General features: G+C 41.4%; 1 protein-coding gene across 2 annotated transcripts in view; it reads left to right on the plus strand.

Moving 5' to 3' along the window:
* The first annotated feature begins 7,391 nt into the window (after positions 1–7,391).
* UBE2W (ubiquitin conjugating enzyme E2 W) overlaps positions 7,392–22,146 on the plus strand; it is a 32,527-nt gene continuing 17,772 nt past the window's right edge. The window contains exons 1-3 of one of the 2 annotated variants that reach the window (XM_060243636.1): positions 7,392–7,504; positions 16,927–17,018; positions 20,448–20,550. In XM_060243636.1, coding sequence (XP_060099619.1) covers positions 7,490–7,504; positions 16,927–17,018; positions 20,448–20,550 — 210 coding nt within the window. In that variant the 5' untranslated portion in view covers positions 7,392–7,489. Of the gene's footprint in view, positions 7,505–7,808; positions 7,829–16,926; positions 17,019–20,447; positions 20,551–22,146 lie in introns of those variants that run through there. The other variant, XM_060243637.1, reaches the window with a different exon arrangement.

Raw genomic sequence — 22,146 nt, forward strand, 5'->3', positions numbered from 1 at the left:
TGACCTCCTGGAGCCATATATGTCTGTGATGCTGGTCTTGTGGAACCAGTCTATAACAAATTCACCTGGAAATGGAGACAGTCTTCTGAACAATATCTTTAGGTGTCATTTGAATCAAGTATATGTAGACTTGGGGTGGGGAGTTGTGCCCTTCTCATTCCATTCTAGGTATGAGATATTTAAAATAAGGAAGGTGGACCATGCTTCCTTCACTGTTAATGGCAACTTCAGAAACCAAGTACCCTGGAAGTCAATTCCAACAGTAGCTAGCAGTTGCTCAAAGAGCATTCGAGAAAGAAGGTACTTTTTCATTTGTCCATCCTTCATCACTCAAGCCAAAACTTTCCCCTGCTTGGAAGTACCTGGTCAATAACAAAGACTTCATGCATAAATTGAATGCGTACATAAACAACTGCTGAAATGTAAGTGTGTGGCAAACTATGGTCCAGAGTAGGGGTGTCAAATAAGGCCCATGGGCTGGATCCAGTCCCTGTAGGACTCCTCTATCAGCTCCATCAGCAAACTTCCTGTTTTCAGCTTTGGACCTAGCTTTTGCCCAGTCTCTCCTATTCCCTGCCTTGCAGAGAAAAGAAAGAAAGCTAAGCCTTCCTTTCCTTGATTGGCTGAGAGCTCCTCCCCCTCTGGGGAGGGAGGACAAAGGGAAGAGCCAGAGAACCCTGCAGCACCTTTAAGAAGACCAACAGCATTTTGTTCTAGCTATAAGCTGTTGTGTGCCTACTTCTCCAGAGAGAGAGAAGGAGCAAGAGAAAGAAATATCCAGAGAGAGAATGCAAGAGGGATGGCACTTGGAGAGATGTCCCTTCCAGTTCTAACAGATAGGGGGGGGGGGGAGGAACCTAACACCACAGTTTGAATTCTTAATTAATGCGAGGAAGAGTCCACAGAAGCCCCTTAACAAATTTTGTGGCAGGGCATGAGCTTTCATGAGTCACTGATCACTTCAGATACAGCTAGAACAGGGGTGTCAAACATGTGGCCTGGGGGTCAACTTAGGCCCCTGGAGGGCTCCTATCAGCCCCCTAAGCAACTGGCTGTCAGCTGTTTCTCTCTCTTGCTTTCTTTTGCATCACAGCTTGCTTTTTAAGGTTTGCGCAATAGCACAGGGGCTACAGAGAAAAACCTCTATTTTCTCCATTGGCTGAGGTTCCTCCATTGGGGAGACAAGGTGGAGAGGCACAGCTTGTTTTTCCAGGCTCTCAATCACACAGCAGAGCTACTGAGCCAAACCTCTCTTCTATTGGTTGAGTCTCCTCCCCCACCAGTCCCCTGAGGAAGGAAGGAAAGAGCCAGAGGTTCCTTTGCCCAGTTCCCTGGATCTATGGGAGAAATACAAAGAAAGCACCTTTAAAAACGAGTGCTAACATTTTAAGAATTTTTTTTAAAAAAAATTGTGTTTGTTTATGTCCTTTATAAAGTTTATATCTCTACTATCTAATCTTAAATAGGTACACACATGGGCTGGCCTGACATCGCCCAGCCGAACCCAACACGGCCCGGCCCAACAAGGTCTCATCTATGTCAGATCTGACCCTAACACCCCTGAGCTAGAATGTGAATCCATCTGTTCTTATATTTTGGAGAGTGAAGTGATTTCAGATACCAAATGACAACAGCAGGCTTTGGTAATGAGAGACAAAATCTACATCTCTGTTGAGTCCAGGAGGATGCATTGCCTTGAGCTTCATTATCAGTTGCAATTTAGCAGTCTCTCTAAAGTTTGGAGTAGTGGTTAAGTGTGCGGTCTCTTATCTGGGAGAACTGGGTTTGATTCCCCACTCTTCCACTTGCAGCTGCTGGAATGGCCTTGGGTCAGCCATAACTCATAAGAGTTGTCCCTGAAGAGTAGCTTCTGTGAGAGCTCTCAGCCCCATCTACCTCACAGAATGTCTGTTGGGGTGGGGGGTAAAGGAGATTTTGACCACTCTGAGACTGAGATTCAGAGTATAGGGTAGGATATAAATCCAATATCTTCTAATCTTTTGAAATTCCTTTATAAGAGAACTGATATTCTTAGGTCAGCAACTGAATTGTCCTGGAAGGTTAAAATGTTCCTCTGCTGGTTTTATATCTCCACGTCTACTACCCCTCTGCATATCACACCTCATCCAATCACACCTATTGCCATTTGGCATCTGAAATCATCTTTATAAAATTTATATCCCCGGTACTTCATGTTGTATTTTATAGCACATACGCCCCAGCAAAGCGACATTTATGTCAGATCTGGCCCTCATAATAAATGAGTTTCACGCCTCTGGTCTAGAGGCTGCTGGACTATAAAATAACAATGGAGGCTGCAGCCCCCTGGGCAGTACCAAGGGAAGCAGTGGCTACTCTCTATTCCTCCACTGTGTTCACTGCTTTAGTTTAGCACGATTAGATACTTTTTTACACCCTCTTTAAGATAGTATTTTTTGCTTTCTTGGCTTGGATCCAAAGTAGTGAGCTGAACAAAGTTCACAGAATGGGGCTTCCCTCCCTCCCTCCCTCCCTCGTAGGCCCTAGCTCTCAGCCCATTGTGCTCCTGGACATAAAAGATTTAGATTTATACCCCACTCTTCACATGGAGTCTCAGAGCGGCTTACAATCTCCTTCCCTTCCGTTTCCCACAACAGACACCCTATGAGGTAGCTGGGGCTGAGAGAACTGCAACTGATCCAAGGTCAACCAGCTGTTGCATGTGGAGGAGGTTTGGAAAATCAAACCTGGCTCTTCAGATTAGAGTCTGCTATTTTAAGAAAATACTCAGATTTTCTTGGAGTGAGTGGGGTCTGCATTGGAAAATTGACAAAATTTGGCAAATTGGCAAAAATCGTTCCTCTGGCTACTGTTAGCAGAACTACTATTTTGGTAGTTCAAGTGCTGTGTTACAGTGCCAGAACAGCAAAGAAACATTCAGATGAAAAGAATATTTTGTGGAAGGGATTCAGTTCCTTTCAAAATATCAACTATTCTCAGTAGCTTTTAAGTTGGCAAGCATTGATGATATGAGAATAAGTGCAATTCCAGTAAGGTGTGCTGTCAGTGTCTATGAGATCTGGCTGTTTGGTACTGCAAAGTACAGTTGCTATGCAACCAGCCCATCAGATGAATATATAACTGGAAGGAGAGGTAAGTGGCAAAATAGCTATGCTGTGAAGGTGGTGGGGATAAAACTATTCCATTAGTTACAGCAGCTACCAAATACTTTATACATACGTGTGTGTATATAGCACATGGATGAAACATCTGATACAATTCAAGTGGATGCTAAGACAAACTTGTTAAATATTGCATATTGATTACAGCAGTGATTCCTGAACTATATTGAAGGAACGGGAGGTTGAAATAGGCCTGTACACCTTATCACAAGCATTCATCAGTCAACCTATCACAGGAGTATTGCAGACTTTTATGCCTTTTGTATGTTACTACTTATTATAGTAAATCTTGGACTATACTATGGTTAGAATCACATCACTTTCTCTGTGATAATCCAACAAGATATAAAACTACTAGTTATTTTGTCCATCATATTACAAGCAGCACACAACTAGGTTCAAGTTCTGTTGAGCCTTAGAGACCAATGAGATGTTTAGGTTATAAGCTTTCAAGAGTCAAAGCTCCCTTTGTCAGATACAAGCAGGAATGGGGATCCATGGCACTTTCTACTATGGCAGACTGACATGGCTACCCTCAGAGCAGCAAATAAGGACTCTTACAAATTTACTCTACTGAAGAGCAATGAAATAAGCAACATTGTGCTGTTTCAGGACCCCCTTTTCCTCCCTGCTTCTGACAGAGCAGGAAGACTATAGTGCACACAAGAGATTGAAAGGGATATACTGAGACTCTTTGCTACATCCTGGGCCATTGGGGCTGGGGAATCCCAGAAAAATTACTATTGACCAGAAAGCTCCATTCCATCCCCTAAACTCTGACTGGCAGGGCAAAGAGTATATTAGAATTTACTTTTTTAAAAAATTAAAAATATTCCTCTTTACTGAATATAACTTGTTTTAAGACAAGAGTGTAATACAAGAAAACCTAATGGAGTCTTATGACTGTTATTTTGCTGGCAACAGATAAACATGGCTTTCACTGTAAAGAACATGGATTCAGAAATGTGCTGCAGCAAACATTAAAGTCGTCTTGTTTCTTTGAGGGGAAAAAATTATGGAAAATGTTTTTGTTAACCTGTGACAACAATTAATAGTTTATGGCTGCATTCATGTTTATTTTGTTGTTTCTTTTGACTTACCGAGTTCAGACCCTGGTATTTCCAATTAAAATATCAAGTGATAGCAAATATCTACCTGTAACTAGCCATACAGTAAGCAATACTTACAGGCCAGTGGTCAGACTTGGTATAAAGCAGCTTCATATGTTAAAAAAAATATAACCAACAAACCAATCCAAACCAAAGCCGTCTATTAAAGCTCTTTTAAAGGGTATTCTGAAAAGCAGTGACGATGTCATTGCCCTGACTGGGCTGCAATCTCCTCTTTAAACTTAGTTGTTGTTGTGTCAGTAAATATGCTGTGCAGTGTTGGAAAGAGGCATCTTAACATACTATGCTGGAATGCTGCAAGTTCTGGAAAATATATCTGCAACTGTTGTTCAAGTTACTAGTGGTTTCAGTGGAACTTTTAACCAAATGGGCTATCAGGCCCCTGAGCAACTGGCTGTCATCTGCTTTCTTCTCCCTTTATCTTGCTTCTTTCTGTATCACAACTTACTTTGCCAGGATTGCTCAGTCACACAGCCTTAAATAGGGGATCCCTTTGACCAGCAGAAGAGTTGGATTTTTTTTACCTTGCTTTTCTCTACCCTAAGGAGTCTCAAAGTGGTTTACAATTGCCTTGCCTTCCTCTTCCCACAACAGGTACTTTGTGAAGTAGGTGGAGCTGAGAGAGTTCTGAGAGAATTATGACTGACCCAAGGTCAACTATCAGGCTTCATGTGGTGAAAGGGGAGGGGGTCAAATCCAGTTCTCCAGAGTCTGCTGCTCTTAACCACAACACCAACTGACACTTATTTAGGTAATGCTGCAGGCTGCACTGAGTGGTTTAGATGGAGTGGCCAATAAATCTCCAACAATAATTTACCTTTGGTCAATAGTTTAATATAACAATCCAATGCAGAGTTACACCATTTCTGTTTTGAGCACGTGGTGTAATTTGTTTACTCACTGAGCTGGAAAGGTTTTTAAAGTATTTTACTTGTAATCTGTCTCCAGAAGGATTTCCTGGGTATAAACTCTGCAGGCAGGACAGGGAGGGATGGGTTGATGAAGGTGTTACATTGTACATCAAAGAGGACATGGAATAAAATATGTTAGAAAACATAAGAAGAAAACTCCCCAACAGAAGTGATATGGGTGGAAATACTAAGCTGTAAGGGTTACTTAAAAGTGGGGGTGTACTATTACTCATCTGATTAAACCCTTGAGGCTGATCTTGAGATGGAAACAGGAATAAGGGAAGTGACTAAAGCGTTATTATACTGAGATACACTTCAATTACCCTCATATTGACTAGGTAAACATGTGCTCGAGTCATGCTATAGAAATGAGATTCCTAGACATCATAAATGACTGAACACTGGAACAGCTGGTCACAGAACCAGCCAGAAGGGGTAGTGATCTTGACCTTGGTTCTGAGCAGGTCTCAAGACAAGGTGAGAGATGTAGAGGTTGCTGCACCAATTGGGAACAGTGACCACAATGCTACTAAAGTCAACAATGGAAAGTTATCCCTAAAGTCCAAAAGTGTAACATTTTATTTCAAAACAGGGAAAACACGAGAGAGTAAAATCCCTAGAGGATGCTTGGAAGCATCCTTTAAAACCTGATAGAATGCATTCCAGAGGTGAGAAAGACACTGCCAAGTCCAAAAAAAATGCCTGTATAGTTTAGCAATGCAAGTCAAGAAAGCTATAAAAAGTAAAGAGGCTTCTTTTTAAAAGTGGAAAGTCTGCACCAATGAACTAAATAGAAAGGACTACAGGCTCTGGGAAAATGCATTTAAGTCAATAACTACACATGCAAAAAGAGAATTTGAGGAGCAGGTTGCTACAACCATCAAGACAAACAATAAACATTTATTTAAACATATCTAGAACAGGAAGCCAGAAAGAGAAGCAGTTGGGCCACTGGATGAGCAAGGAATAAAGGGACTGCTAAGAGAAGATGGAAAGATGGCAGAGAATAGGTCTATCAGTGGCTACTAGCCATGGTGACCGAAGGGAACCTCCAGTTCAGAAGCACTAATCCTCTGAATCCCAGAGCCAGGAGGCAACACTGGGGGAAGGTCTAAGCCTCTGTGCCCTGTGGTTGACCCTCCAGAAGAACTGGTTGGCCATGTGAGACATGATGCTGGTCTAGGTGGACCACTGGTCTGACCAGCAAGACTCTTTGTATAAAACAAAATGACAAAATGTCCTGAGGCTGTGGTGAATCTATTATCAAATACTGACTTCAGAGGCAGATATACAGAACAACCACAAGCATGTCAGAAGTAAATTCCATTATTTTAATATGACTTACTTCCTAGTCCATGTTTAGGATTGCAACCTTAGGGCACTGAACTGTGTTTCTTTGTAAATTAAAAGTTCTTATGCCAGAAACAAATTTATTTTTTTTTTTGGGGGGGGGACACAATTTTTGGATTTCTCCTGTTACAAATCGTTTTCAGCCTTCTGAAGCTGCCATGTTGTCTGCATTTACTTGGGAGTAAATCACAAAGAACTGTACCAGACTTAACTCCGAGTAAATATGCATAAGTCTACACTGAGAGAGACAATGTGGTGTAGTGGCTAAGAGTGTCCGACTGCTAGTACCTGGGAGACCTGGACTCGAATCCCTGCTTGGGCCATGGAAACTAGCAGGGTGACCTCGGGCCAGGCACACTCTCTCAAGCTAATCTACGCGATGATGAGGTTATAATTCGTTTTGGATCCCCACTGGAGAGAAAGGTGGGATATAAATGAATTAACTAAGCAAGTCCAGCTGCTCTTCTAAGTATACGTGACAGCCACCCCGATTAACCAACTGGAGCCCGAGAGTAATCAGGCGGAGGATGTAGCGGTATGCTGCCAATCCTTTCCCCGTCTCTTCCTCTTCCATTTTTAAAAAGTAATGCAATATAGTTTTATACTAGGATCCCATGGTCCTAAAACATCGGGTAACCTTCCCAGTCCTCTCCGGAACAAAAGAAATGAGCGTCTCTAGTACAAACCTCAAGAACAGAGGACAGAACGCCCAAAGTCCGTTTCAGAACGCTCTCTACCTGGAAGCTACCGCGGCAGCGCTCTAATGCGCACGCGCACGCTCCTCGGGATGGCCGGAACTCCCACGTGACGCGGAGGATGCTTGGAGGGGGGGGGGGAGAAGAAGAGGGAGGGGTGCCGGCGCCGCCGCCGCTCTGCGTCTCTCCCGGTCCCGGCCGGCGGCTCACCAGAGGAGGGCGGGAGGGAGGGCGGATCCATCATGGCGTCTATGCAGGTGAGCAGCCTGCGGCGGGGCTGGGTTAGCGTGTCCTTTTGCCCTGAGGTGGACTCGGCGCTAAGGTGGGCAGGGAAGGGAGCGAGAAGAGTGGCGCTGCTGTCGGAACGTGGAAGTCCGAGGAGGGGTTGGTGACGGTTGGAGGAGCGGCGTCTCTCTCTAGTTCGCTATCTCTCTCTCTTTCCGTCTGCGGCTAGCTACGAGGCAGCAGCAGCTGTGGGGACAGACTGAGTCTCGTCAGGAGGAACTCTTCCTTCACACCCCCCCCCCCCGCCTCGGAGGAGGATGTTGAGAATCTGCGGGTGGGCGATGGGAGAGTGAGGGGTAAGCATAGCCCAAGGGAAGCCTGTCTGCTTTCTCAGGCCCGCAGGAGAAGGGAAGCGGGTTGAGCAAAAAGGGCTTTTTGGCGGGGGTGGTGAGGGCGTGTGAGAAGGGCCGCGGCAGGTAGGGCAGGTTCCAGGAAGAGCAGGTGCCGTGCCCGGCCCTGGCTCTTTCCTAGGCGTGGGGTTTGGGCTGTGGCTGCCTGGCCTGGCTAGCTGGTAGTTGCTGTGGGAAGAGACTCTCGACGGCCTACTTGCTGTGACAGGTCTATTCGCACCTCAGTGGGTTTGTGTGCATAATGCAAATTCAGCTTCCTTGGAGCTTAAATTAACGCTTTCCCTGGTAGGGCTGCTGCAGAACGCAGGGGAAAAGAGGGAAAAAAAACCCAGGCCAGACCCAGGTAGGGGTATGTGTTTGTGGGAGGGCTGAAGAAGGCGGGGGAGAGGAGGGGGGTCACTTTGAAAGTCAGGAAGTATGTCATTGTTTTTCTCCTTTCATTTTTTCAAGCATTAGTCACTGTATTTTTTTTTCCTGTGTGGTGTGATTGCTCTAGACTTCAAACTGAGAGTATGCTGTGGAGAATTTCCAGTTTGTATCTCACAGTGCTAAAAAGTTCAACGAGCATGCACTTCCCCGGTGCCGGCTTACTTGACAGGGTTGTTGTAGGAGTCTTTGAGACAACAAGTTTGAAGAAACATCTTTGATAAACTCTACCTACTATTTATAGCACAATATCTGTTGCTTTTTGTAAAGTTAATTATTGAAATTTGTTATAATTTCTAGAAGTACAAGCTGGCCCATCTTAAACAAGCATATCATTCTACAAAATAAAAATCTTGCCTATGAAAGCTCAATGCCTCAAGTCATTGGACATTTTTGGAGTAACACAGGGCTCTTTTTTTAGGACAAAATTACAGTTCTATATTTGTATGTTATCCAGGCCAGTAAGCCCTGACCTGGATAGCCCAAGCTAGCCAAATCTCATCAGATCTTAGAATCTAAGTAAGGTTGGACCCAGCTAGTATTTGGATGGAAGACCTCCAAGGAATACCAGGGTTGTGCTGTGGAGGTGGACAATGTCAAACTGCCTCTGAACGTCTCTTGCCCTGAAAACCTAGTCACTATAAATTAGTTGTGACTTGATGGCAAAAAAAAAAAAATCAGCAACCATCAGTATTTAGGATTAATGTAGAAGTTAAACAAGCTAAATGTGTGAAAAAGTAGGATAGTTGTTGATTGCAAAAACTTTAAGAATGAAGCGTCTGAAAATTTGCCAAGGGTGCTATCAAGAGTGTTTTGGGAATAAGAGTGAATGAAACACTTGCCATCCTAAGCAAAATTACACCCTTCTATGCCAGTTGGAGCCAATGGGCTTAGAAAAGCATAACTCTATGTAGAAGAGCACTGTAAGAACATATAATATTTAACAGTTCCTAACAGATTGGTGGACAGAAGTCCAAGGAGCTTGTTTATTTCCAGTTTGTTTATCCAGTCTGTTTTATATGCTGCCTTTCATGAAGCTGACTTGCAAATTGGATTGAAGCAATACAGAGTGTGCTGCTTTTAGAAGTCATAAGCTAGGAAAGTGATTTGAGAATCATGGATGGCATGCAGAGTGGCTGTATTCTTTTCTGAGGCACAGTTTTCCTTTTCTCTGTCCCTCCTATACAGTTCCTCATAACTTTGTTTTAGTTTATGCATTGCAGAATAGAACAAGGTTCTCAGCCCTGTGGCTACAAAAAGTCACAACACTACTGAAGGACTATTCTACTTAAGATAGTATTTTACATTTAGGGAAGTTTCTTGATCTTTTCCTAGGTAAGTGACAATGATAAAGTTATCACAGCAATCTTTTCGTACTGTTGAGGCTGTAATGGCAAGGGTATTTGTTGAACTAACTGATATAAATATTTTAGGTAGTTTGACCAGGGAATCAAAGGAATGGGTTAAGCATTGATTTTTCCATCTTATTAAATAGCATTCCAAAACATTCTTGGTTTCTTGGACCAAGTCTATGTAGTGAAGAATTCATAGACTAAAATATAACAGTCTATTGCAGGGGTGGCCAATGGTAGCTCTCCAGATGTTTTTTTGCCTACAACTCCCATCAGCCTCAGCCAGCATGGCCAATGGCTGGGGCTAATGGGAGTTGTAGGCAAAAACATCTGGAGAGCTACCATTGGCCACCCCTGGTCTATTGGCTCACTGCTTGTCCCAGGTGCCCAGTGAGTATTTTGTGAGGTATTGATGATGGTGAGGTGCAAACCCTGTAATTTCTGTTTTTCCACAGCGTCTAGTACACAAGATATTTAGTGGCAATAATTTTCCATAAAAGGGAAGAAGGTTTGTAGAAGGTTATCTTTTGATATTCTGGAGTCAACCATTTGCCATCATGGGAATCAAATTATTGCTAATACTCAAAATACACTAACAAAATTGTGTTATATTTTAATCTGTAGTACTGGCATATAACACTTGAGAAGGTAGGCCAGCTTGGTGCAATGTATTTATTTGATGTATGTATTGGTGAGCCATAAAGCTTTCAGAATGGCCTTGGGCAAGTCTTTGTCTCTTGCTCTGAGCTGCGTCTCACAGTAGCATTTGAAGTACATAATGTTCTCGTAACACATGGTTCTTATATGCTATTGCCAGTATATCTGCTCAAAATAACCCAGCAGATTGCCTGTATGTGTTAATTAGCACAATTGTGATTATGCCCTAGCTAGCTACCTTTCCCCCCCTTGGTGATGTAGTTAGGGTTGGTACATATATTAAAGCTGAATCCTTGAGCAAACATTGGTATGTTTACGTAGGCTTGTGAAACCAAATTAGTTTCATTTTTGTTGAAGTTGTCTGCCCAGACTTCACTGAAATTATTGTTAACTAAAATAATTGAAACCCTAGGTCCTGTGTGGTTATTTAAAAAAAAAAAAAAATGTGCTCAAAAATGATTTGTGACTGTAATTCAAAGTTTTAAGTGCATGCATCCCGGAAGCTACTCTTGAACTAGCCCTGAGTTTTTAAAAAGCAGTTTGTAAAATGGCATTAGGGTGAAAGCATTTGTCTTCCTATACAATTTTCTGGATCACAGCCATTATGTCAGTTATCCTGTAGAAGGCTGACATTCAGAAACAGTACAGAACTCTTGCTCCCCCTTTAGGTCTCAAATTTGTACAAGTAATTTTTCTTTCTGTCTGGTTTTCAGGTGGCATTAATAACAATGCTACAGCAGTGGTGTGTTCAGTGTTAAAATGTAGAGGGTTGTGGTGACAATTGCTGTGGGATGGAGGAGGGGCCATTTACTACTTTAATAATGAGTGGTTCTTGAAAGTGTGAGGTATTGCTGTGGATAAACAGTTCTGTCCTTAAAAAAAAGGGTACTAAAATGGATAAGGGTTCATTCTTAAGTGAACTTAGAAATGATAAACTTTGGTTAATATGGTTTGAAAATTATATAGTTATTGGCACGGGAAATTACCCTCTCCTAAACTGTGGATATATTCCTGCAATTCATCGACACTGTTTTTAGGTCTTCATAAAAGTTGTATGAAATCACTTATCTCAAAATAGCATTTACATTTATCAAAGATAGACAGTGGATTTTATCAGATCCCTACTGAGCCAGTGTGAAGACTAGAAAAAATGGTCAGAGTTAGAAATGCATAAAGTATACAGCAAAAGCATGGACTGGATTGCTTCCATGTCCTAGAAAATGTGGAGGGCTGGATCCTTTGTATCTAATCTGCTAATGGCAGCCCTATCTTGGGGTGCAAGAAGCCTTCCAGCAGCACAAGGTAGAAGGGCAGTCAAAGGAGACAAGACTTCTGGTGTTGGAAGGGAAGCATTACCATAAACCTTGTTTGGGGTGAGTTTATGCCTCTGTTGTAATTGGGGGCAGGGCAGAATGCATAGGTAAGTTGGTCTACATTTCTTTTTCCCTTAGGATGTTGGGAACAGTGTTTACTCATGTTCAGGTGACCAAGCAGATCTGCTTACCACTTAAAGTTTGCTTTCTGTAAACAACCCCCCCCCCTTTGGGGTGCAAACCCCAGGAGCTTGCTGATTTTTCTTGGTACAAGATTTCATGTGCATGCACACTTTTTCAGATACGTTGAAACAGACTTCCTCAAGTCTTACATATAGGTAGAGGGGGGTTAGTTGCCAGGAAAGGCAAAGTAGATAAAGATACATAAGTAACTGAGTGATAAATATAGCTAAGATTGGATTAAAGCAGTTGGTAAGACCTGTGGATAGCAACAAATTAGCATACAAATAAAACAGTTAACCAACAGATGTGAGAACTAAGTTTGAGACCAGTGGCACCTTTAAGACCAACCAAATTTAATTCTGTATATAAGCAAGAACAGAGTGACTTAGCATAAGCAGATGCACACTTTTTCAGATACTTTAAAAGACTTCCTCAGGCATTACATATAGGTAGAGTGGGAGTTAGTTGCCAGGAAGGGCTAATTAGAATCAAGATGCAAAAGTGACTGAGCAATAAGTATAGCTAAGATTGAATTAATGCAGTTGGTAAGACCTGTGGATAGCAGCAAATTAACATACATATAATAAAAGTTAACAGATGTGAGAACTAAGTTTGAGTCCAGTGACCCCTTTAAGACCAACAAAATTTAATTCTGGGTATAAGTGAGAACTGAGGGATTTAGCATGTATAGTGAGATAAGAACCTGATATCTCTGTTAAGCCCTGGGGGTTCCATTGTTCTGAGTGTTGTAATAACTTGTAATTCAGCATTCTCCTGTTTTAGTTTATTGCTGAAATTCCTTTTCAATAAAACAGCTACTTTGAGGTCACCCACTGATTGCCCTGGGAGGCTGAAATGTTTTTGATAAGGTTCCACATACTATCCTTGTTGACAAGTTGATCCAATGTGGTTTGGATCCTGTTACTGCTAGGTGGATCTGTAACTGGCTGCCAGATCACAGTCAAAGAGTGCTTGTGAATGGTTCTTTATCCTCTTGGAGAGGAGTGACAAGTGGAGTGCCTCAAGAATCTTGTCTTGGGACCTGTTTTGTTCAACATCATTATAAATGATTTGGATGAGGAAATGCGTCTTAAATTTGCAGATGATACTAAATTGGGAGGGATTGTAAATACAGTAGAAAACAAACAGGATACAGGATGGAAAACTGACAGGCTGGAAAACTGGGCTAAAACCGATAAAATGAATTTTAACAGGGATAAATGTTAAGTTCTGTATTTAGGTAGCAAAAATCCAGTGCATGGTTATAGGATGGGTGAGGTTTGTCTTGACAGTAGTATGTGCAAAAGGGGTCTAGGGGTCTTAATGGACCATATGCTGAACATGAGTCAATAGTGTGATGCGGTGGCTAAAAAGGCAAATGCAAATTTGGGCTGTATTAACAGGAGTATAGTGTCCAGATCATGTGAAGTGATGGTATCACTTTACTCTGCTCTGGTAATACCTCACCTGGAGTATTGTGTTCAGTTTTTGGCACCACATTTTAAGAAGAATATAGACAAACTGGAATGGGTCCAGAGGAGGGCGATGAAGATGGCGAGGGATCTGTAGACCAAGTCCTATGAAGAAAGGTTGATGTAGCTGGGCATGTTTAGGCTGGAGAGGAGGTGGCTGAGATCACCATCTTCAAGTACTTGAAGGGCTGTCATATTAAGGATGGTGTGGAATTGTTTTCTGTGGCTCCAGAAGATAGGACCAGAACCACTGGGTTGAAATTAAATCGAAAGAGTTTCTGGCTCAACATTAGAAAGAACTTCCTGACAGAGTGGTTCCTCAGTGGAACAAGCTTCCTCGGGAAGTGGTGGACTCTTCTGCCTTGGAGATTTTTAAACAGAGGCTAGATGGCCATCTGACAGCAATGTGGATCCTGTTGATTTAGGGGGAGGTATTTGTGTATTTCCTGCATTGTGCAGGGCGTTGGACTAGATGACCCTGGAGGTCCCTTCAACTCTGTTATTCTATGATTCCAGGTCTGCCTTAAGCACTCTTGTTTGCATCCTGTGTAGCATACCAAGCAGGCTTTAATAGATAAAATGGTGCTGAGTTGAGGTGGCATCAGGCTGGACATCAACAGACAACAAAAAATTCTACTTAATTCAGCAAATGAATTGATGATGATGATGATATTGGATTTATATCCCGCCCTCCACTCCGAAGAGTCTCAGAGCGGCTCACAATCTCCTTTACCTTCCTCCCCCACAACAGACACCCTGTGAGGTGGGTGGGGCTGGAGAGGGCTCTCACAGCAGCTGCCCTTTCAAGGACAACCTCTGCCAGAGCTATGGCTGCCCCAAGGCCATTCCAGCAGGTGCAAGTGGAGGAGTGGGGAATCAAACCCGGTTCTCCCAGATAAGAGTCCATGCACTTAACCACTACACCAAACTGGCTCTTGAGAGATGCAATAATCTGTGTAATTGTGATAAAATAGACGTCTTTCTATAATTAAAGGCTTGTACCAGAAACAGACAGAACAACTTTGTGCAGTTCAGTAACAGGTACTAGGAAAGGTAAATGGCACATTTTACAAGCTGCTGCAAAGGATCCCCTTTTCCTCATTTTGTAATACTTTTCATTTCTATTTCACTGTGCTATGGTAGATTTCAGAATTCATTTAACACAAGTGGGATTGGAGGATAGTGCCTGCAAAGTATGTTTTCTTTCCTTTGCTTTAGGTTTCTGCTTTTTTAAGTAAAGCTGAAGCACTGGCATTTATGATAATGAGCTGCATCACGCATACATTTTGGATTGTCATGTACTTATGCTCTAGATTCCATTAGACCTTTTGCTGTATTTGTATTGCTGTCTATAATGCAACTAGAGCCAGTTTGTTGTAGTGGGTTAAGTGCATGGACTTTTATCTGGGAGAACCAGGTTTGATTTCCCCACCCCACCATGTGCACCTGCTGATGTGACCTTGTCAGTCACAAGCTCTCAAAGAGCTGTTCCTCTCAAGAGCAGTTTTTGTCAGAGCTCTCAGCTCCACTTACTTCACAGGTTGTCTGTTTTGGGGAGGAGAGGGGAAAGGAAATTGTAAGCTACTCTGAGACACCTTCAGGTAGTGAAGGGCAGGGTATAAATACAATCTCTTCTTCTTTTACATACTTGATATCATAACTCATCATATTTTTCCATTGTTGTGGTAAAATACCTACTTGCTAGCTCATGTGCCCTAAGCAGAATGACCATAAAAAAACCCTCATTGCCTAATTCCTCCCAGCAATTGCAGTGTATGGGGAAAAAGTGGCCACTAACCCAGATGGACATTGATTTTTTGCCAAATTATGGTCTTAAGGTACTTACTTGGGCATTGTAAATACCAGTTTCCACCACCTGAGAGTGCATTCATTTAACGTTTATCATATGAAATTTATGTGGGAAGTCATTTGCTAATGACTACATCATATTAGAATCATAGACTCATAGAGTTGGAAGGAACCTCTAGGGTCATCTAGTCCAACCCCCTGCACAATGCAGGAAACTCACAAACACCTCCCCCCTAAATTCACACGATCTTCATTGCTGTCAGATGGCCATCTAGCCTCTGTTTAAAAACCTCCAAGGAAGGAGAGTCCACCACCTCCCGAGGAAGCCTGTTCCACTGAGGAATCGCTCTTTCAGGAAGTTCTTCCTAATATTGAGCCGGAAACCCTTTTGATTTAATTTCAATCCATTGGTTCTGGTCCTACCTTCTGGGGCCACAGAAAACAATTCCACACCACCCTCTATATGACAGTCCTTCAAGTACTTGAAGATGGTGATCACAACACCTCTCAGTTGCCTCCTCTCCAGGCTAAACATCCCCAGCTCCTTCAACCTTTCCTCATAGGACTTGGTCTCCAGACCCCTCACCATCTTTGTCGCCCTCCTCTGGACTCATTATTATTTGCTCTGACCTAAATAACCCACGCTTGTGGCATCTTGGAGGCTAAGCAAGATCAGCCCTGGTTAGGATTTGATAAGACCACCAAGCATGTCCATGGATGTTACACAGAAGCAGCAATGGCAAGCCACCTCTGTTTGCCTCTTGCCTTGAAAACCCGCCAGGATCAACATAAGTCGGCTGTGACTTGACAGCACTTTGCACCACCACATCAAGTGCCTATGAATATAGCTTGGTTGTTCATATTTTTGACAATAGATTAATTTGTTATCAGGAAGTTATTACAATGTAGAAATTTGCTATTGATTGATCAGCAAAGCTGTTCCCTTCCTGTCATACTGGAGTGTCAGTATAGGGGTGTATTTTTCTCCTTGCAACCAGGGATTGTTTTGTAGAGAAATAGGTGGTGGAGCTCATCCAGGGGTTGTTATGCAACTGCACATACTATTCAATGGACAAGGAGGTGGAACTCACAGAAGGAGGAGGTAGAACTCTCATAAAGGTGCAGGAGCTGTGCTCCTGTGAGCTCCCACTGAATCTGAGGCCTGCTTGCAACTATCTTTACCCCTCCCCCCCACATGCATACCAACCCTGAAAGGCAAAGATTGAAAGTCAAAGAGAATAATATTCTAATATGTTGGCCAGCAATCAAATAGAACTTTAAGGTCTTGGCCCTTGAAACAATTGTGTGTAATTTTGCAGAAATGCCTTCTCTGTTCCCCATTTGGAATGAGTGGAAACACAATCTTAAAGTCTAATTGGACATATTTCATTTTATTTATACTTAATTTGTACCTTTTTTGAGAGAGAGATGAATGATCACTTTGAATATTAATGCTATGACTTAACATCTATATTGCACCAGTTTCTAGAACATTGAGAATCAAAGTACATTGAGCAGAAAAGAAATTGTCAGAGTTTTCAATGTGCCATGAATTACTGCCAAAAAGTAAAATGCCACTCAATGCAATGTTGATGATCAGTGGCTTCAAAAAAAGCAGCTTGTCATTCTGACATTTTAAAAAAGGAAGCAGTCATTTTATTAACTTTGGGAAGTTTGTTTTGAAAGAAACAACCCTGTTCTTTGTTAGTGTAGTTTGTTACTTAGCAATAATATAGTAAAAGCGCTCAGGGTAGTGTATTACTCAGCAATAATATATTTAAAATGTGTAATGTTAAGGGATGTGTGCTTTCATGAAATAATTTCTTTTTTAGAAGAGGCTACAGAAAGAGCTATTGGCTTTACAGAATGACCCACCTCCAGGAATGACCTTGAATGAAAAGAGCGTACAAAATTCAATTACACAGTGAGTGTCTACATCTTCATATGTTTTGTTACAAGTGAAAATGGTATTTTCCTATCAATATACTATTTAAAATGTAAAATAAAGCCGTAGATGTGCATGTATGTATGTTAGTGATTCTCAGTTATAGCGTAGTGTATATGATAAAGAGCCCCTTGGTGCAGAGTGGTAAAGCTGCAGTACTGCAGTCAGAACCCTCTTCTCATGACCTGAGTTCAATCCCAGTGGAAGCTGGTTCAGGTAGTCGGCTCGAGGTTGACTCAGCTTTCCATCCTTCCGAGGTCAGTAAAATGAGTACCCAGCCTTGCTGGGGGGAAAGTGTAGATGACTGGGAAGGCAATGGCAAACCACCCTGTAAAAAGTCTGCCGTGAAAACGTTGTGAAAGCAGTGTCACTCCAGAGTTGAAAACAACTGGTGCTTGCACAGGGGACTACCTTTGCTTTTTTTATATCTATGATATGGAGGTGCCTAAAGAGTGTTAGCATTGTTGCTGCTTGGTCTGAGTAGAATCCCAAATTGTAATTGAAAAAGGCTATTTTTAAAGTGTTTTGCTTGTCTCTTGGCTGCAAAGTACTAAAATAAAAATATAAGTAATCAGGAGGGAAGAGAATTGCACTATATTTTAGAAATTCTGTTTGCATGTTTTTGTTCACTGGTTTGAAGAATTCTGCAGATAGGGTCTCCATATTGACCACTTGTCTGAGTTTTACCTGGAATCTGGACATTCTGCCCAGTACTCACTTGGCCCATTGCCTGGCCCAGATTTTTAACTTCCTTTTTTAAAAAAATCCAGAGATGGAAGGTAAAATGCACAGATAGTTTTCAACTATATAATCTGCCATCTGAACCGAGCTTCTATCCTAGTTTTCTGTATTTTCTGCTCCTGGAGTTGTGACAGTGACTGTAGGGCTGCTGGTAATGGATGATGTCCTCAGCAGTCCCAGTCTCTGACTCTGTTTTATGTTAATAGGCCATTTGGCTTCTGGCCTGACACCAAGGCTAGCTGTGTGTCCCTAGAGGGCCCAGGAACCTCAGGATCTCCCAGGGTTTTGACCTTTTTAGGATAAGCAATCATGGTGTCCTCATCCTCTGACAACAACTTATCAGGCTCGATCTGTACCCCATCCCTCAATCAAAACTAACTTATTTGCCATTTTCTAGTGGGAATTACTCCAAATTGTGAAGACAGCCGTAATTTTATCTCTGTTGGTAGAATCCTTATATAAAATATCCAGAGTGGGCCATAATTTTTCTGTTCATTTATGCCCCACCTTTCTTCCTGTGAGGACCCAAAGTGGCTTACATGTTTATCCTCTTTTCCATTTTATTCTCATAGCAATCCTGTGAGGTTAGTTAGACTGAGAGTTTGACTGGTCTAAGGTCACCCAGCAAGCTTGCTTGAGTAGAATGGAGATTTGAACTTGAGTCTCCCAGATCCTAGTCTGACATTCTAACCCCTACATAACACTGGTTGTTAATCAGAATTCTGAACTAAATAAATGTCTTAGAGAGGTAGTAGTATCAATTTTCAGACCCTGTGATAAAATTCCGCTAAACCAAAAAGAGGATTTGAGGTATAAATGCACCTTGAAATTTGTTCAGGACTGCAGATGGGAACAGAATAGTGGTTGTTCACCATATTTTGCATCAGTAGAAGTTTCTGATAATAGGATGTGAAGGAAGGGTTATAAAACTAAAAGCATAATGAAACTGCTACAGAAATTGTTAGGAACAGTGTATATCAGTGGTTAAATATGGGTAACTCTTAGTACAGTGGAATTGGTTACATACACTTCCTCAATGACGTAAAGATATAGAGATGTTTTGTGAATATATAGATTCAGTACTAAGCTCTTTCATTATGATTAATTTGTCAATATTAAATGTCGTGTCTAGGAAACTAAACAGTATGCAAGTTATGCAAGTTGAATTGTATATGCTTGAATGTTTTTATTTACTGCAGAGATCAGTTCCCCTGGAGAAAATGGCATCTTATGTACAGAGTGCCCAAAGAAGTGCCCCCATTCATTATTTTCAGTGGAGGAAAAAAAGAAAGCATTTAAGGGAAGGTGCTGGATTTTGCTGGACATTAATAAATTGCACTGGTACTGCTTAGCACTCTGTACATGCACTGGGCAGGCTGGGCTTGGAAAAAGCGCCCCCCTTACTTGGATTTGTTGAGCTGGCATTGTACAATTACACAGGTTCTGCACATTCCCCTCCTCTCTTCAGTTTGTACTACAAAAATTACCTGGTTTGATGCTCTGCATTTTTGCTGTTTCCACCCCCCATTGGAAATAATGGAGGATGAGGGCATATGGGAGCCCATAGAATTGGATCCCCTGGCTCAATCTTTTTGAAATGTAGGGCGTCCTTTGACTAGAGGCATTAAAAGCTATGCTAAAAATCTGGTGCCTCTACATAAAAAAAAGACAAGCTCCCCAGAGCCCTGCATATCCCCAGATACATTTCCCATTGTAGTTTATGAGGAACTGACTATAACAGGTCCCCATAGGCTATAAAGGTATTGTAGTCCCTCTAAATGGATTTATGAAGCTGCAGATTCACCTGGAATGGCATTTAAAGGGAGTTCACTTTCTACAAATACTGTTTAATTGCAGCTATCCTGTTTTCTCGGATAATCCCGATTTTTCCCCAGGATTATTTGGGATTGGCTATGTTTAATAGCCAAAACTACACTCCCCTCTATTTCTGGCTGAAAGAATAGCCAATAAATACAGAGAAGGTATTTCCCAACTATTTTTTCTGGCTCGTATAGAGCCGAATGCACACTCCTAGTTCTTCTAGCATATTGAAAGGCATGGCTAACAAAATTAGTACAATATTTTAAAAAGATTGAAACAGGAAAATCTTTAAAGGATTGAGCTATCAAGCATTCTAGATGCGCTGATGTGAACTGAAAAGTCAGACTAAATTGTTTTCAGCATCTGACTAGCTTGGTAACAGTAACATCTTTCAGCAGCCTCTTGCCAAAATAATTCAGCAATATAAATTCATTAACTTTTTCTTCTGTAAATTTTAGTTGGATTAGAATTAGTCTTTGAATTCATTTGAATGTCTGATACTGGTTGGTAACTTGAAATCAGAAAGGCAGTAGTCTGAGACTACATTATAGTTCTCTGAAATTTTGAGGAATGATATAGCTATTGGGATATGATAAACTGAAGCCACAATTCTGACTCTTGAGGGGGACTTTCCTATCTTCAATAATATTGCAAGGCTGAAAACTGCCATTTTGAAACTCCAAAGCTAATGTTTTCCTACACAGAATGAAGAACAGTTGTTTGCAAACTAGCAGTCAAACTTTAGGTGATGTGTAACATTAATCAGACCATACTCTGAATTGTGATAATGCTTTAAGAGATGTTCTTGTGCTTTTTTCACATTTGTTATCCTTTTTATTTCCAAAGGTGGATTGTAGACATGGAAGGTGCTCCTGGAACATTATATGAAGGGGAGAAATTTCAGCTGCTGTTTAAATTCAGTAGTCGATATCCATTTGACTCTCCTCAGGTAACTTGGCACTATTGTTTGTTTAGCTTATGTTTTAAAACTGCTATAAATATAGAATGACAGTTTATTGAGGTTTTTGTTCTGACTCTTGAGGGTTTTTAAATTGGCTCTCAAAGTTACTTAGAAGTTAAACTGTTACACTTAATTAAAGACGATTGCTGTGATGCAGCAGGTCTCTGGAGAGGCAACATATAAATAAATAAATTCAGCATTCTGCTGGATTTATTTCTCCCTGGCAAAATTTCCCAGAATACAACACTATTAGTAGAGACCTGAAAACACTATGTAGCTGAGATTGTAAATGAGGGAGGGGATGGAAGGTGCTTCTCAGATATTCTTCATTCTCACCTCTCACTTTCGAAAAGCTGGTGGCATCTAATTACAGGGTCCATGATGTTCTTGTTCACTTTTGAGAGCTTCCCTCCTGAGGGTGCTCCCCAACAAAAATGAACTAGCAAAGAAGAGCACCTTCAGAAAAGACCCAGTAAAAAGGACTTGTGGAGACAGAGCAAGAAGAATAGTTTAGCTAAAAGCATGTTCCTGTATGCCCCAAGGGCAACAGTATTTTGTACAACAGTGGCATCTCTGTTTACAGTACATTTGATTGTGGGCTAGGTTGTCTAGTCGAACACACTTATTTGCAGTTCATATTTCTTAAAAGCCAGTATCAAATATAGTAGGTCAGGAGTTTTGGCTGTTTGACTGCAACCTGAAAATGGCTATGAAATCAGTATAAACAGGAGTGAAGTTTTAGGTAACATAGCTGGCTACTGATGACTGAACCCTAAAGATTCTGCTATCTTTTTTTACTTGCCTGCATTTCCACTAAATATATATAATGACTGTTAAACATGGAAGACTTGAACAGCAAATATTGTCTACATTGCAGCTACTGTTGCTGGTTGGAAAAATTATTGCTCTCATTTTAATCATACATGTTGTGAGCTGCCTTGGGGAAAAACTGGGAAGGTGGGACATATTTTAAAAACAATAGATTTTATTTGTTATATTCTGTTTATGTACTTTTCTAAAAGATAAAATGGGAGTGAAACTAGTATGTTCATCCTTTTCATGTTGTGCTTCTGTCATTAAGGTAAGCGATGGCTCTTGTGATACAGTAAAGTTATGACTTTGAAGATCTCTCTGCAATAACTGCTTCTGCACCTATAGGTCCTAAGTAGCACTTTGCTCAATGCTTGCATTGCTCAGCACTGGCTCGCATAATAGCGCTTATACTTTCCATAAAATTGTTGATGTACTCATATAATCTAATTATCAGTTTCAGTATAACACTATCCATAATTCAATAGTTGAGCAGCTTGGAATTGTAGTAATTAATACAGGATGAATATTAGATTTTTCTTTAGTAGTAACAATCCTGGATACAGAGCAGATTATAGCACAGAACCTGAAAATACATGATGAAGCAGAACATAATTCCATCCAGATTAATTCCCACTAGCTTTTTGACAGCTTGCTAGACTCTAATTGCTATCTGGGGATTGTATTAAAGAGTAACTCTAGTTGCTGTAAGGTTGCTGTTTTTTCTCTCCTTTGTGCACTTATCTTGTCTTCAAATTGATTTTGCATTCATTA

This window comes from Heteronotia binoei, chromosome 7 (assembly GCF_032191835.1).
Source record: "Heteronotia binoei isolate CCM8104 ecotype False Entrance Well chromosome 7, APGP_CSIRO_Hbin_v1, whole genome shotgun sequence".
Taxonomy (NCBI): Eukaryota; Metazoa; Chordata; class Lepidosauria; order Squamata; family Gekkonidae; genus Heteronotia; species Heteronotia binoei.